Genomic DNA, 16,566 nt, shown 5'->3' on the forward strand with positions numbered 1-16,566 from the left:
AAGGCTTGTTAATAACAGTGCCTATTCCCACCCAATCACAAATTCACAACTAGTAGAATTTACAAATGCACTAGTTCTGCTCAAGTTCAAGAAGAGCTTGCACAATCCAGATGCTGGAATAGCCCAGTTTATTGAAACAAATTAAAAGAAGGATGGGGATTCCTGAAGGCACTAACTACAGGCTGTTAACATATATCTATAGAAAAAGCAGTAACTAGAGTGTCCGAATACCTATGGTACATTCACTAACTACTGGGTCCATAAAATAAATGCACTAATTTTGGGAGAATAATAAATATAGTAAGAGCATTAATTACAGAGTTCTAATACCTACTGCACTAACTAAATGTACTAACTACGAGAGGTTAATATATACAGGGTGTGTCAAGAGGCCCCACAGGCACAGCTCTGTGCACCACGATCTCTTTCAATGGCTGTGGATGAGCAGTTGTTCAAACCGATCCAGCAGGCAATTGTAGTCCTGCACGGCCTTCCTTTGGGTATCTGGACTTCTGGCCAGGTGCTCTAGGAGACTGGGTGCTACAGCCACCTGGAAGCCGGAGGGCAAGCTGATCTCCGTAGGAAAGCTCTCATTGCCGATGACAAAGTGGTGAAGCTGTTTTATCTCCAGTGAGCAGCGGAGGGACTTCAGGATAGCCATCACTCGCTGCCCAAAATCACTCCTGCCCCACCCTGTCAGGGGTACAGTGCTCAGGAGGTGTATCTCCACTGTCTTCAGGACACAGCTGGAGAAACCTACACCCATCAGGAAGCCCGTGAGGAGCTGCAGGCTAGGAGACCTGTCTGGAAATGTGCCTGAAGAATTTTGCCTCTGCCACGGCGTAAGTCTCCAGCCACGTTGTGCTTGGGATGCCTACTTCTGTAGGCTGGCTGCTCACAAAGACATCTGAGTCTCCTTGCCGCACGGCAAAGAACATCTCAACCGTGAAGCTTTCCTTGTCTTTGCTCAGCTGAAATTTGCAGGAGCGGCTGGAGGGCTGCAACCTTAAACGCCAGTGGCACGATTCAGGCAACAGCAGCCAGGCGACTCTCACAAATCCATAGAACCAGTGGACAGTTTTCTCCACATCTAGATAGCAGCCGGTGCACAGGGTGTGCAGGAGGCTGGGGTCCTGTTTCCTTCTCAGCTCCTCCTCGGGGTGGTGGAGGAAACACAGCATGTCCTCCTCCAGCCTCTCCCTCCTGCAGGTGCACACCCGCTCCACACGGACACAGAACTTCCTCTGGACCGCTGCTGCAGTGTCCAGCTCCAGGTGGAAGGCATGTCCTGGAGGGGCACTCAGGGGAACAAGCAAACGGTACACAACATCTTGTGCATGGGGAGTGCAGCCTTCAAAGGCACTGCCCACTCCCATGGCTGGTTGTGGCACCGGGTAGAAACTGTTGGACAAGCCTTCTCCAAAGACGTGGATGAGTTTGTCCACCAGGTCCGCGATCATGGAGAATCCTTTGTCCAGATCCAGAACAGGCAACTCCTGTATGCGCTCCTCTAAAAGGCTTCCAAGCTTCCTTTGCACATTGATACCATCGTCTTCTTCTCCGTTTGCCATCTCCTCATTGTCATCGACATTGCCCTCTTCCACATTTCCAACAATGTTCCATCTTTCTTCCTCCTCCACCAAGTTGCTGCTGGACCTCTCCTTGTGGCCACGGTTGTCTGGAGCACATCGACTTTTCCCATGTCCAAACCACAGCACCAAGAGAAGCATGAGGATTCCGCTCAGAGCCCAGAACTGCCACCCAGGCAGGGCTCCCCAGGCCCCACCACTCTGCTCCGGCTTCATCTGCTCCAGCTCCTGAATCAGCTGAGTCATCTGCTGCTCCAGATACTCAGCACGCTGCTGCATGCGCTCCAGGGTGGCCTCATCCAGCCCATCCCCGGCCTGCTGCGAGTACTGGGTGAGGCCTTGCACAAGCAAGAGAAGGAATGTAATGGCAAACATGGCCTGGGGCACTGAGCAGGGGTCCAGTGGGGATGGGAGGGAGCAACTGATAGGGCAAGTGGGGAGAGGAGCCCCAGGGATCTCAAGGCAGGACAGAGGGGGCCCAGGGGCTGGCAGCCTGCCAGGCCTGTGCCGCTGCCCCAGCACCGGCACAAAGGGTCTGGACAAAGGCCCTGCCACCAGGGACTGCCTCTGGATGCCCGCTGAGAAGCCGCTCCCCGAATACTCGCGTTTCTGCCGTGGGCCTCTCTCCGCGTTCAGCACAGCCTCCTGTCTGCGTGCACGCTCGCCGCTCGCCGAGGCCGCACTGGGGCAGTTACCTGCTGCTCCTCCTGGCAGCTGCCCCCATTGTCACACTGCGGCTGTGATGTCACACATGCCAGTGTGCATCCAGGCCAGGCCTGCCCCACCCTCCATCTCTACCGCACCTCTGGGAATCCTAATGGCCCCTGGCAAGCAAAGACCTGACATGCAAAAACAGCAGACCCATGGGTCGCAATGGACACACGGGCTCTTCCCTTCACAAAACATGTAGGAGGCCTCAAAGCCTTCCTAATCGCAAAATGGGTAACGTGACCAATGAATGCTTTGTTCCTGGAAGTCTTCTGCTCAGAGATAGAACTGCTTGCCTTGCTGCTGACATGTGTGCTTTTGGGGTCACTCTTGGAACCTATGTGACACCCCTGGGTGTGTAGTAATGAATGGCCTGGAAGTGACATGGGGCTTCTCCATAGCAGGATCTCTCTTCCTGCTGTGCCACGGCCAGAGGACCTTGATTCCCTGGAGACGCTTCGTAAGGATGATGAGCAGCTGTTGGGGAGGAGATTTCCAGCAGGCAATTCTCACTGCCGACACAGCACAATAGCACAGCGTTCTGCATGTACAACAAGTGCATTTCTGCAGTGCCAAAATCCAGCAGAGCATCTGGGATGGGCCCAACCTTCATTGTCACCCCAGTGAACACAAGGAGTCACAGCAGCGGTGGCTCATGTCTGGTGCCTGCCCAGCCACAGCTGCCAGGGAGTTTTGGAGCCCAGGTGGGATGGCCAGCATAGCATCAGAAGGCAAGGACAACACAGGGCAAAATCATCTTTGAAGCCACCGTGGTCATCAGTGGCTGCTGCACCAGGAAGACAACTGAGAGGAGCAACACAAAGGCATTATTTTGTGTGTTTGTTAAAAAAGGCTTGTTAATAACAGTGCCTATTCCCACCCAATCACAAATTCACAACTAGTAGAATTTACAAATGCACTAGTTCTGCTCAAGTTCAAGAAGAGCTTGCACAATCCAGATGCTGGAATAGCCCAGTTTATTGAAACTAATTAAAAGAAGGATGGGGATTCCTGAAGGCACTAACTACAGGCTGTTAACATATATCTATAGAAAAAGCAGTAACTAGAGTGTCCGAATACCTATGGTACATTCACTAACTACTGGGTCCATAAAATAAATGCACTAATTTTGGGAGAATAATAAATATAGTAAGAGCATTAATTACAGAGTTCTAATACCTACTGCACTAACTAAATGTACTAACTACGAGAGGTTAATATATACAGGGTGTGTCAAGAGGCCCCACAGGCACAGCTCTGTGCACCACGATCTCTTTCAATGGCTGTGGATGAGCAGTTGTTCAAACCGATCCAGCAGGCAATTGTAGTCCTGCACGGCCTTCCTTTGGGTATCTGGACTTCTGGCCAGGTGCTCTAGGAGACTGGGTGCTACAGCCACCTGGAAGCCGGAGGGCAAGCTGATCTCCGTAGGAAAGCTCTCATTGCCGATGACAAAGTGGTGAAGCTGTTTTATCTCCAGTGAGCAGCGGAGGGACTTCAGGATAGCCATCACTCGCTGCCCAAAATCACTCCTGCCCCACCCTGTCAGGGGTACAGTGCTCAGGAGGTGTATCTCCACTGTCTTCAGGACACAGCTGGAGAAACCTACACCCATCAGGAAGCCCGTGAGGAGCTGCAGGCTAGGAGACCTGTCTGGAAATGTGCCTGAAGAATTTTGCCTCTGCCACGGCGTAAGTCTCCAGCCACGTTGTGCTTGGGATGCCTACTTCTGTAGGCTGGCTGCTCACAAAGACATCTGAGTCTCCTTGCCGCACGGCAAAGAACATCTCAACCGTGAAGCTTTCCTTGTCTTTGCTCAGCTGAAATTTGCAGGAGCGGCTGGAGGGCTGCAACCTTAAACGCCCGTGGCACGATTCAGGCAACAGCAGCCAGGCGACTCTCACAAATCCATAGAACCAGTGGACAGTTTTCTCCACATCTAGATAGCAGCCGGTGCACAGGGTGTGCAGGAGGCTGGGGTCCTGTTTCCTTCTCAGCTCCTCCTCGGGGTGGTGGAGGAAACACAGCATGTCCTCCTCCAGCCTCTCCCTCCTGCAGGTGCACACCCGCTCCACACGGACACAGAACTTCCTCTGGACCGCTGCTGCAGTGTCCAGCTCCAGGTGGAAGGCATGTCCTGGAGGGGCACTCAGGGGAACAAGCAAACGGTACACAACATCTTGTGCATGGGGAGTGCAGCCTTCAAAGGCACTGCCCACTCCCATGGCTGGTTGTGGCACCGGGTAGAAACTGTTGGACAAGCCTTCTCCAAAGACGTGGATGAGTTTGTCCACCAGGTCCGCGATCATGGAGAATCCTTTGTCCAGATCCAGAACAGGCAACTCCTGTATGCGCTCCTCTAAAAGGCTTCCAAGCTTCCTTTGCACATTGATACCATCGTCTTCTTCTCCGTTTGCCATCTCCTCATTGTCATCGACATTGCCCTCTTCCACATTTCCAACAATGTTCCATCTTTCTTCCTCCTCCACCAAGTTGCTGCTGGACCTCTCCTTGTGGCCACGGTTGTCTGGAGCACATCGACTTTTCCCATGTCCAAACCACAGCACCAAGAGAAGCATGAGGATTCCGCTCAGAGCCCAGAACTGCCACCCAGGCAGGGCTCCCCAGGCCCCACCACTCTGCTCCGGCTTCATCTGCTCCAGCTCCTGAATCAGCTGAGTCATCTGCTGCTCCAGATAATCAGCACGCTGCTGCATGCGCTCCAGGGTGGCCTCATCCAGCCCATCCCCGGCCTGCTGCGGGTACTGGGTGAGGCCTTGCACAAGCAAGAGAAGGAATGTAATGGCAAACATGGCCTGGGGCACTGAGCAGGGGTCCAGTGGGGATGGGAGGGAGCAACTGATAGGGCAAGTGGGGAGAGGAGCCCCAGGGATCTCAAGGCAGGACAGAGGGGGCCCAGGGGCTGGCAGCCTGCCAGGCCTGTGCCGCTGCCCCAGCACCGGCACAAAGGGTCTGGACAAAGGCCCTGCCACCAGGGACTGCCTCTGGATGCCCGCTGAGAAGCCGCTCCCCGAATACTCGCGTTTCTGCCGTGGGCCTCTCTCCGCGTTCAGCACAGCCTCCTGTCTGCGTGCACGCTCGCCGCTCGCCGAGGCTGCACTGGGGCAGCGTTACCTGCTGCTCCTCCTGGCAGCTGCCCCCATTGTCACACTGCGGCTGTGATGTCACACATGCCAGTGTGCATCCAGGCCAGGCCTGCCCCACCCTCCATCTCTACCGCACCTCTGGGAATCCTAATGGCCCCTGGCAAGCAAAGACCTGACATGCAAAAACAGCAGACCCATGGGTCGCAATGGACACCCGGGCTCTTCCCTTCACAAAACATGTAGGAGGCCTCAAAGCCTTCCTAATCGCAAAATGGGTAACATGACCAATGAATGCTTTGTTCCTGGAAGTCTTCTGCTCAGAGATAGAACTGCTTGCCTTGCTGCTGACATGTGTGCTTTTGGGGTCACTCTTGGAACCTGTGTGACACCCCTGGGTGTGTAGTAATGAATGGCCTGGAAGTGACATGGGGCTTCTCCATAGCAGGATCTCTCTTCCTGCTGTGCCACGGCCAGAGGACCTTGATTCCCTGGAGACGCTTCGTAAGGATGATGAGCAGCTGTTGGGGAGGAGATTTCCAGCAGGCAATTCTCACTGCCGACACAGCACAATAGCACAGCGTTCTGCATGTACAACAAGTGCATTTCTGCAGTGCCAAAATCCAGCAGAGCATCTGGGATGGGCCCAACCTTCATTGTCACCCCAGTGAACACAAGGAGTCACAGCAGCGGTGGCTCATGTCTGGTGCCTGCCCAGCCACAGCTGCCAGGGAGTTTTGGAGCCCAGGTGGGATGGCCAGCATGGCATCAGAAGGCAAGGACAACACAGGGCAAAATCATCTTTGAAGCCACCGTGGTCATCAGTGGCTGCTGCACCAGGAAGACAACTGAGAGGAGCAACACAAAGGCATTATTTTGTGTGTTTGTTAAAAAAGGCTTGTTAATAACAGTGCCTATTCCCACCCAATCACAAATTCACAACTAGTAGAATTTACAAATGCACTAGTTCTGCTCAAGTTCAAGAAGAGCTTGCACAATCCAGATGCTGGAATAGCCCAGTTTATTGAAACAAATTAAAAGAAGGATGGGGATTCCTGAAGGCACTAACTACAGGCTGTTAACATATATCTATAGAAAAAGCAGTAACTAGAGTGTCCGAATACCTATGGTACATTCACTAACTACTGGGTCCATAAAATAAATGCACTAATTTTGGGAGAATAATAAATATAGTAAGAGCATTAATTACAGAGTTCTAATACCTACTGCACTAACTAAATGTACTAACTACGAGAGGTTAATATATACAGGGTGTGTCAAGAGGCCCCACAGGCACAGCTCTGTGCACCACGATCTCTTTCAATGGCTGTGGATGAGCAGTTGTTCAAACCGATCCAGCAGGCAATTGTAGTCCTGCACGGCCTTCCTTTGGGTATCTGGACTTCTGGCCAGGTGCTCTAGGAGACTGGGTGCTACAGCCACCTGGAAGCCGGAGGGCAAGCTGATCTCCGTAGGAAAGCTCTCATTGCCGATGACAAAGTGGTGAAGCTGTTTTATCTCCAGTGAGCAGCGGAGGGACTTCAGGATAGCCATCACTCGCTGCCCAAAATCACTCCTGCCCCACCCTGTCAGGGGTACAGTGCTCAGGAGGTGTATCTCTACTGTCTTCAGGACACAGCTGGAGAAACCTACACCCATCAGGAAGCCCGTGAGGAGCTGCAGGCTAGGAGACCTGTCTGGAAATGTGCCTGAAGAATTTTGCCTCTGCCACGGCGTAAGTCTCCAGCCACGTTGTGCTTGGGATGCCTACTTCTGTAGGCTGGCTGCTCACAAAGACATCTGAGTCTCCTTGCTGCACGGCAAAGAACATCTCAACCGTGAAGCTTTCCTTGTCTTTGCTCAGCTGAAATTTGCAGGAGCGGCTGGAGGGCTGCAACCTTAAACGCCAGTGGCACGATTCAGGCAACAGCAGCCAGGCGACTCTCACAAATCCATAGAACCAGTGGACAGTTTTCTCCACATCTAGATAGCAGCCGGTGCACAGGGTGTGCAGGAGGCTGGGGTCCTGTTTCCTTCTCAGCTCCTCCTCGGGGTGGTGGAGGAAACACAGCATGTCCTCCTCCAGCCTCTCCCTCCTGCAGGTGCACACCCGCTCCACACGGACACAGAACTTCCTCTGGACCGCTGCTGCAGTGTCCAGCTCCAGGTGGAAGGCATGTCCTGGAGGGGCACTCAGGGGAACAAGCAAACGGTACACAACATCTTGTGCATGGGGAGTGCAGCCTTCAAAGGCACTGCCCACTCCCATGGCTGGTTGTGGCACCGGGTAGAAACTGTTGGACAAGCCTTCTCCAAAGACGTGGATGAGTTTGTCCACCAGGTCCGCAATCATGGAGAATCCTTTGTCCAGATCCAGAACAGGCAACTCCTGTATGCGCTCCTCTAAAAGGCTTCCAAGCTTCCTTTGCACATTGATACCATCGTCTTCTTCTCCGTTTGCCATCTCCTCATTGTCATCGACATTGCCCTCTTCCACATTTCCAACAATGTTCCATCTTTCTTCCTCCTCCACCAAGTTGCTGCTGGACCTCTCCTTGTGGCCACGGTTGTCTGGAGCACATCGACTTTTCCCATGTCCAAACCACAGCACCAAGAGAAGCATGAGGATTCCGCTCAGAGCCCAGAACTGCCACCCAGGCAGGGCTCCCCAGGCCCCACCACTCTGCTCCGGCTTCATCTGCTCCAGCTCCTGAATCAGCTGAGTCATCTGCTGCTCCAGATACTCAGCACGCTGCTGCATGCGCTCCAGGGTGGCCTCATCCAGCCCATCCCCGGCCTGCTGCGGGTACTGGGTGAGGCCTTGCACAAGCAAGAGAAGGAATGTAATGGCAAACATGGCCTGGGGCACTGAGCAGGGGTCCAGTGGGGATGGGAGGGAGCAACTGATAGGGCAAGTGGGGAGAGGAGCCCCAGGGATCTCAAGGCAGGACAGAGGGGGCCCAGGGGCTGGCAGCCTGCCAGGCCTGTGCCGCTGCCCCAGCACCGGCACAAAGGGTCTGGACAAAGGCCCTGCCACCAGGGACTGGCTCTGGATGCCCGCTGAGAAGCCGCTCCCCGAATACTCGCGTTTCTGCCGTGGGCCTCTCTCCGCGTTCAGCACAGCCTCCTGTCTGCGTGCACGCTCGCCGCTCGCCGAGGCTGCACTGGGGCAGCGTTACCTGCTGCTCCTCCTGGCAGCTGCCCCCATTGTCAAACTGCGGCTGTGATGTCACACATGCCAGTGTGCATCCAGGCCAGGCCTGCCCCACCCTCCATCTCTACCGCACCTCTGGGAATCCTAATGGCCCCTGGCAAGCAAAGACCTGACATGCAAAAACAGCAGACCCATGGGTCGCAATGGACACCCGGGCTCTTCCCTTCACAAAACATGTAGGAGGCCTCAAAGCCTTCCTAATCGCAAAATGGGTAACATGACCAATGAATGCTTTGTTCCTGGAAGTCTTCTGCTCAGAGATAGAACTGCTTGCCTTGCTGCTGACATGTGTGCTTTTGGGGTCACTCTTGGAACCTGTGTGACACCCCTGGGTGTGTAGTAATGAATGGCCTGGAAGTGACATGGGGCTTCTCCATAGCAGGATCTCTCTTCCTGCTGTGCCACGGCCAGAGGACCTTGATTCCCTGGAGACGCTTCGTAAGGATGATGAGCAGCTGTTGGGGAGGAGATTTCCAGCAGGCAATTCTCACTGCCGACACAGCACAAGAGCACAGCGTTCTGCATGTACAACAAGTGCATTTCTGCAGTGCCAAAATCCAGCAGAGCATCTGGGATGGGCCCAACCTTCATTGTCACCCCAGTGAACACAAGGAGTCACAGCAGCGGTGGCTCATGTCTGGTGCCTGCCCAGCCACAGCTGCCAGGGAGTTTTGGAGCCCAGGTGGGATGGCCAGCATGGCATCAGAAGGCAAGGACAACACAGGACAAAATCATCTTTGAAGCCACCGTGGTCATCAGTGGCTGCTGCACCAGGAAGACAACTGAGAGGAGCAACACAAAGGCATTATTTTGTGTGTTTGTTAAAAAAGGCTTGTTAATAACAGTGCCTATTCCCACCCAATCACAAATTCACAACTAGTAGAATTTACAAATGCACTAGTTCTGCTCAAGTTCAAGAAGAGCTTGCACAATCCAGATGCTGGAATAGCCCAGTTTATTGAAACAAATTAAAAGAAGGATGGGGATTCCTGAAGGCACTAACTACAGGCTGTTAACATATATCTATAGAAAAAGCAGTAACTAGAGTGTCCGAATACCTATGGTACATTCACTAACTACTGGGTCCTCATATATATATATAATAAATGCACTAATTTTGGGAGATTAATAAATATAGTAAGAGCATTAATTACAGAGTTCTAATACCTACTGCACTAACTAAATGTACTAACTACGGGAGGTTAATATATACAGGGTGTGTCAAGAGGCCCCACAGGCACAGCTCTGTGCACCACGATCTCTTTCAATGGCTGTGGATGAGCAGTTGTTCAAACCGATCCAGCAGGCAATTGTAGTCCTGCACGGCCTTCCTTTGGGTATCTGGACTTCTGGCCAGGTGCTCTAGGAGACTGGGTGCTACAGCCACCTGGAAGCCGGAGGGCAAGCTGATCTCCGTAGGAAAGCTCTCATTGCCGATGACAATGTGGTGAAGCTGTTTTGTCCCCAGTGAGCATGAGCAGCGGAGGGACTTCAGGATAGCCATCACTCGCTGCCCAAAATCACTCCTGCCCCACCCTGTCAGGGGTACAGTGCTCAGGAGGTGTATCTCCACTGTCTTCAGGACACAGCTGGAGAAACCTACACCCATCAGGAAGCCCGTGAGGAGCTGCAGGCTGGGAGACCTGTCTGGAAATGTGCCTGAAGAATTTTGCCTCTGCCACGGCGTAAGTCTCCAGCCACGTTGTGCTTGGGATGCCTACTTCTGTCGGCTGGCTGCTCACAAAGACATCTGAGTCTCCTTGCCGCACGGCAAAGAACATCTCAACCGTGAAGCTTTCCTTGTCTTTGCTCAGCTGAAATTTGCAGGAGCGGCTGGAGGGCTGCAACCTTAAACGCCAGTGGCACGATTCAGGCAACAGCAGCCAGGCGACTCTCACAAATCCATAGAACCAGTGGACAGTTTTCTCCACATCTAGATAGCAGCTGGTGCACAGGGTGTGCAGGAGGCTGGGGTCCTGTTTCCTTCTCAGCTCCTCCTCGGGGTGGTGGAGGAAACACAGCATGTCCTCCTCCAGCCTCTCCCTCCTGCAGGTGCACACCCGCTCCACACGGACACAGAACTTCCTCTGGACCACTCCTGCAGTGTCCAGCTCCAGGTGGAAGGCATGTCCTGGAGGGGCACTCAGGGGAACAAGCAAACGGTACACAACATCTTGTGCATGGGGAGTGCAGCCTTCAAAGGCGCTGCCCACTCCCATGGCTGGTTGTGGCACCGGGTAGAAACTGTTGGACAAGCCTTCTCCAAAGACGTGGATGAGTTTGTCCACCAGGTCCGCGATCATGGAGAATCCTTTGTCCAGATCCAGAACAGGCAACTCTTGTATGCGCTCCTCATAAAGGCTTCGCATCATCCTTTGCACATTGACACAATCATCTTCTTCTCCGTTAGCCATCTCCTCATTGTCATCGACATTGCCCTCTTCCACATTTCCAACAATGTTCCATCTTTCTTCCTCCTCCACCAAGTTGCTGCTGGACCTCTCCTTGTGGCCACGGTTGTCTGGAGCACATCGACTTTTCCCATGTCCAAACCACAGCACCAAGAGAAGCATGAGGATTCCGCTCAGAGCCCAGAACTGCCACCCAGGCAGGGCTCCCCAGGCCCCACCACTCTGCTCCGGCTTCATCTGCTCCAGCTCCTGAATCAGCTGAGTCATCTGCTGCTCCAGATACTCAGCACGCTGCTGCATGCGCTCCAGGGTGGCCTCATCCAGCCCATCCCCGGCCTGCTGCGGGTACTGGGTGAGGCCTTGCACAAGCAAGAGAAGGAATGTAATGGCAAACATGGCCTGGGGCACTGAGCAGGGGTCCAGTGGGGATGGGAGGGAGCAACTGATAGGGCAAGTGGGGAGAGGAGCCCCAGGGATCTCAAGGCAGGACAGAGGGGGCCCAGGGGCTGGCAGCCTGCCAGGCCTGTGCCGCTGCCCCAGCACCGGCACAAAGGGTCTGGACAAAGGCCCTGCCACCAGGGACTGCCTCTGGATGCCCGCTGAGAAGCCGCTCCCCGAATACTCGCGTTTCTGCCGTGGGCCTCTCTCCGCGTTCAGCACAGCCTCCTGTCTGCGTGCACGCTCGCCGCTCGCCGAGGCTGCACTGGGGCAGCGTTACCTGCTGCTCCTCCTGGCAGCTGCCCCCATTGTCACACTGCGGCTGTGATGTCACACATGCCAGTGTGCATCCAGGCCAGGCCTGCCCCACCCTCCATCTCTACCGCACCTCTGGGAATCCTAATGGCCCCTGGCAAGCAAAGACCTGACATGCAAAAACAGCAGACCCATGGGTCGCAATGGACACCCGGGCTCTTCCCTTCACAAAACATGTAGGAGGCCTCAAAGCCTTCCTAATCGCAAAATGGGTAACATGACCAATGAATGCTTTGTTCCTGGAAGTCTTCTGCTCAGAGATAGAACTGCTTGCCTTGCTGCTGACATGTGTGCTTTTGGGGTCACTCTTGGAACCTGTGTGACACCCCTGGGTGTGTAGTAATGAATGGCCTGGAAGTGACATGGGGCTTCTCCATAGCAGGATCTCTCTTCCTGCTGTGCCACGGCCAGAGGACCTTGATTCCCTGGAGACGCTTCGTAAGGATGATGAGCAGCTGTTGGGGAGGAGATTTCCAGCAGGCAATTCTCACTGCCGACACAGCACAAGAGCACAGCGTTCTGCATGTACAACAAGTGCATTTCTGCAGTGCCAAAATCCAGCAGAGCATCTGGGATGGGCCCAACCTTCATTGTCACCCCAGTGAACACAAGGAGTCACAGCAGCGGTGGCTCATGTCTGGTGCCTGCCCAGCCACAGCTGCCAGGGAGTTTTGGAGCCCAGGTGGGATGGCCAGCATGGCATCAGAAGGCAAGGACAACACAGGGCAAAATCATCTTTGAAGCCACCGTGGTCATCAGTGGCTGCTGCACCAGGAAGACAACTGAGAGGAGCAACACAAAGGCATTATTTTGTGTGTTTGTTAAAAAAGGCTTGTTAATAACAGTGCCTACTCCCACCCAATCACAAATTCACAACTAGTAGAATTTACAAATGCACTAGTTCTGCTCAAGTTCAAGAAGAGCTTGCACAATCCAGATGCTGGAATAGCCCAGTTTATTGAAACAAATTAAAAGAAGGATGGGGATTCCTGAAGGCACTAACTACAGGCTGTTAACATATATCTATAGAAAAAGCAGTAACTAGAGTGTCCGAATACCTATGGTACATTCACTAACTACTGGGTCCATAAAATAAATGCACTAATTTTGGGAGAATAATAAATATAGTAAGAGCATTAATTACAGAGTTCTAATACCTACTGCACTAACTAAATGTACTAACTACGAGAGGTTAATATATACAGGGTGTGTCAAGAGGCCCCACAGGCACAGCTCTGTGCACCACGATCTCTTTCAATGGCTGTGGATGAGCAGTTGTTCAAACCGATCCAGCAGGCAATTGTAGTCCTGCACGGCCTTCCTTTGGGTATCTGGACTTCTGGCCAGGTGCTCTAGGAGACTGGGTGCTACAGCCACCTGGAAGCCGGAGGGCAAGCTGATCTCCGTAGGAAAGCTCTCATTGCCGATGACAAAGTGGTGAAGCTGTTTTGTCCCCAGTGAGCAGCGGAGAGACTTCAGGATAGCCATCACTCGCTGCCCAAAATCACTCCTGCCCCACCCTGTCAGGGGTACAGTGCTCAGGAGGTGTATCTCCACTGTCTTCAGGACACAGCTGGAGAAACCTACACCCATCAGGAAGCCCGTGAGGAGCTGCAGGCTAGGAGACCTGTCTGGAAATGTGCCTGAAGAATTTTGCCTCTGCCACGGCGTAAGTCTCCAGCCACGTTGTGCTTGGGATGCCTACTTCTGTCGGCTGGCTGCTCACAAAGACATCTGAGTCTCCTTGCCGCACGGCAAAGAACATCTCAACCGTGAAGCTTTCCTTGTCTTTGCTCAGCTGAAATTTGCAGGAGCGGCTGGAGGGCTGCAACCTTAAACGCCAGTGGCACGATTCAGGCAACAGCAGCCAGGCGACTCTCACAAATCCATAGAACCAGTGGACAGTTTTCTCCACATCTAGATAGCAGCTGGTGCACAGGGTGTGCAGGAGGCTGGGGTCCTGTTTCCTTCTCAGCTCCTCCTCGGGGTGGTGGAGGAAACACAGCATGTCCTCCTCCAGCCTCTCCCTCCTGCAGGTGCACACCCGCTCCACACGGACACAGAACTTCCTCTGGACCACTCCTGCAGTGTCCAGCTCCAGGTGGAAGGCATGTCCTGGAGGGGCACTCAGGGGAACAAGCAAACGGTACACAACATCTTGTGCATGGGGAGTGCAGCCTTCAAAGGCGCTGCCCACTCCCATGGCTGGTTGTGGCACCGGGTAGAAACTGTTGGACAAGCCTTCTCCAAAGACGTGGATGAGTTTGTCCACCAGGTCCGCGATCATGGAGAATCCTTTGTCCAGATCCAGAACAGGCAACTCCTGTATGCGCTCCTCTAAATGGCTTCCAAGCTTCCTTTGCACATTGATACCATCGTCTTCTTCTCCGTTTGCCATCTCCTCATTGTCATCGACATTGCCCTCTTCCACATTTCCAACAACGTTCCATCTTTCTTCCTCCTCCACCAAGTTGCTGCTGGACCTCTCCTTGTGGCCACGGTTGTCTGGAGCACATCGACTTTTCCCATGTCCAAACCACAGCACCAAGAGAAGCATGAGGATTCCGCTCAGAGCCCAGAACTGCCACCCAGGCAGGGCTCCCCAGGCCCCACCACTCTGCTCCGGCTTCATCTGCTCCAGCTCCTGAATCAGCTGAGTCATCTGCTGCTCCAGATACTCAGCACGCTGCTGCATGCGCTCCAGGGTGGCCTCATCCAGCCCATCCCCGGCCTGCTGCGGGTACTGGGTGAGGCCTTGCACAAGCAAGAGAAGGAATGTAATGGCAAACATGGCCTGGGGCACTGAGCAGGGGTCCAGTGGGGATGGGAGGGAGCAACTGATAGGGCAAGTGGGGAGAGGAGCCCCAGGGATCTCAAGGCAGGACAGAGGGGGCCCAGGGGCTGGCAGCCTGCCAGGCCTGTGCCGCTGCCCCAGCACCGGCACAAAGGGTCTGGACAAAGGCCCTGCCACCAGGGACTGGCTCTGGATGCCCGCTGAGAAGCCGCTCCCCGAATACTCGCGTTTCTGCCGTGGGCCTCTCTCCGCGTTCAGCACAGCCTCCTGTCTGCGTGCACGCTCGCCGCTCGCCGAGGCTGCACTGGGGCAGCGTTACCTGCTGCTCCTCCTGGCAGCTGCCCCCATTGTCACACTGCGGCTGTGATGTCACACATGCCAGTGTGCATCTGGGCCAGTACTAAATTCTGCTGGACATAGTGATCTTAAAAGTCTTTTCCAATCTAAATAATCCTGTGTTTTTCTTCTGTAATATCTCCCTTGCTACTGGACACTGATCAACCACTTCTTGCTACCCAGATCTGCTTTACGCCAAAACCTCTATAGTACAATCTCCTCAAATCTGAACAAAAATGTTTTGCTAATGTGTGTACATCGTACTACCTTTTTTGTATGTGCTTGTAGATGTATAGAAGCTTTTATGCACATACAAGGCACTATCATATGTCGTATTCTGAGGAAAAACCTGAGAAAACATGAGGGGTGCAGACTCTAAAGGGGTCTTCTTTGTTACTTTCTGCCTTTTCTGATAGTTTTAACCAGCCTTTGATCTTGTCCAGAAACTGAATGTCTAAGTGTGAATCTCACATGAATTTTCACATCATGTACTCTGGCTAAGCAAGCAACACATCGCTTTGATTCCATCATTTGTATGACCATGCATTTTTTATGTCCCCACGTTTTATACAAATTGTGGTACTGAAAGCAATACTAGACAGGTATTCTCTTTTCAGATTTGATCATCATATTTGTTGTGTCTATTCAGGGAATCTGTTTTATCCACCACGTTAGGTGTTGTTATTGTAACAGTTCCAACCTTGTTCACCACAGCTATTTCTACGTTGCAGAAGAAATCAATAGCATTTTTTTCCATGCGTCATGGATTTCTCATCAATATTTATGTACAACAATTAAATGAGCACAGGTTCCACTCATCTGAATAAGCCTGGTAGGTTTATCCCATTTTGGAATCTCTGGAAGTAGCAAACTATGACATTAGGACCTGATTTAGTGTTTAAAGATTTCCACCCCCCCTTTCTAGAGCATCCCTCCCCTCAGTTCAGCTCTGATGCTAGGGCTGTTCCTTCTGAGCCTTCCACTTCCCCCTCCAGCTCTTGAATTTAGTACTCTGTTTAAATGACCTTCCCAACTAAGCAAGCAGTTAAGACATCAAACTTGCTTTACACAGACTTAAGAAAATTGCAAAACTTTATGTCTTGCTCAGGTGATTCATCTATTTGTCTTGTCTAAGGGAATGTGAAATACAGCACCATCAATTATTTGCTGTCTATTGACTTTTAGGTTGTTAGGACTATATCTAAAATACATTATTTGTAGTTTTTAGACTAACAGTTTTCTATCAACTAATCCCTATGCCAACATTTCACAATATCTGAATTTATTCCAGCTCAGCAGCTAATTCAAGTCTGTTGGCATTATTTTGGATGGAGAATTTGATGGAGAAATCTGATGTCATTTGTTGTGAACAAGAGGCCTGTTTTCATTATGACTCAATACCTGTATTAAATACTTGGATTACACATACACACTGCTTAAACTCAATACCTGTGTTACCCATATTCAGTAGGTAATGATTAGTTAGTCACTAACCAGGCCTCAAATGGTTAGCCATGGCAATTAGTCTATAAATCGTCAATACAAAAAAAAAAGGCTTGTTTAATTGCTTTTTCTGCTTACAATTTTCCTAGCTACAGTGGGCATGGAGATGGATTATGAATCCCTTTCATCCTATTTACAGCAGCAACAGCATCTC

The 16,566-nt window shown here is 52.4% G+C and overlaps 5 protein-coding genes across 5 annotated transcripts; all 5 read right to left on the reverse strand.

Annotated features, from left to right (window-relative positions):
• Positions 1-427: 427 nt before the first annotated feature.
• On the reverse strand, positions 428-1,964 carry LOC134416616 (inositol 1,4,5-trisphosphate receptor-interacting protein-like 1). The gene is given in 2 exon segments (XM_063153376.1): positions 428-797; positions 799-1,964. Coding segments are annotated over 2 exon segments (1,536 nt in total).
• A 1,973-nt stretch (positions 1,965-3,937) lies between these two features.
• LOC134416618 (inositol 1,4,5-trisphosphate receptor-interacting protein-like 1) lies at positions 3,938-5,110 on the reverse strand. Its single transcript, XM_063153377.1, has one exon. It carries the CDS (start codon positions 5,108-5,110, stop codon positions 3,938-3,940), a length of 1,173 nt encoding a protein of 390 aa, XP_063009447.1.
• Positions 5,111-6,721: 1,611 nt separating this feature from the next.
• On the reverse strand, positions 6,722-8,258 carry LOC134416619 (inositol 1,4,5-trisphosphate receptor-interacting protein-like 1). Its single transcript, XM_063153378.1, is given in 2 exon segments — positions 6,722-7,088; positions 7,090-8,258. Coding segments are annotated over 2 exon segments (1,536 nt in total).
• Positions 8,259-10,135: 1,877 nt separating this feature from the next.
• LOC134416620 (inositol 1,4,5-trisphosphate receptor-interacting protein-like 1) lies at positions 10,136-11,422 on the reverse strand. The gene has a single exon (XM_063153379.1). The coding sequence runs from the start codon at positions 11,420-11,422 to the stop codon at positions 10,136-10,138; it is 1,287 nt and encodes a 428-aa protein (XP_063009449.1).
• Positions 11,423-13,397: 1,975 nt separating this feature from the next.
• Positions 13,398-14,570, reverse strand: LOC134416621 (inositol 1,4,5-trisphosphate receptor-interacting protein-like 1). The gene has a single exon (XM_063153381.1). The coding sequence runs from the start codon at positions 14,568-14,570 to the stop codon at positions 13,398-13,400; it is 1,173 nt and encodes a 390-aa protein (XP_063009451.1).
• Positions 14,571-16,566: the final 1,996 nt, after the last annotated feature.

This window comes from Melospiza melodia, chromosome 3 (assembly GCF_035770615.1).
Source record: "Melospiza melodia melodia isolate bMelMel2 chromosome 3, bMelMel2.pri, whole genome shotgun sequence".
Lineage (NCBI taxonomy): Eukaryota > Metazoa > Chordata > Aves > Passeriformes > Passerellidae > Melospiza > Melospiza melodia.

Excerpts from the sequence above, each read along its gene's own strand:
- LOC134416618 (XM_063153377.1), bottom strand. The coding sequence starts at position 5,110 with ATGTTTGCCATTACATTCCTTCTCTTGCTTGTGCAAGGCCTCACCCAG.
- LOC134416620 (XM_063153379.1), bottom strand. The coding sequence starts at position 11,422 with ATGTTTGCCATTACATTCCTTCTCTTGCTTGTGCAAGGCCTCACCCAG.
- LOC134416621 (XM_063153381.1), bottom strand. The coding sequence starts at position 14,570 with ATGTTTGCCATTACATTCCTTCTCTTGCTTGTGCAAGGCCTCACCCAG.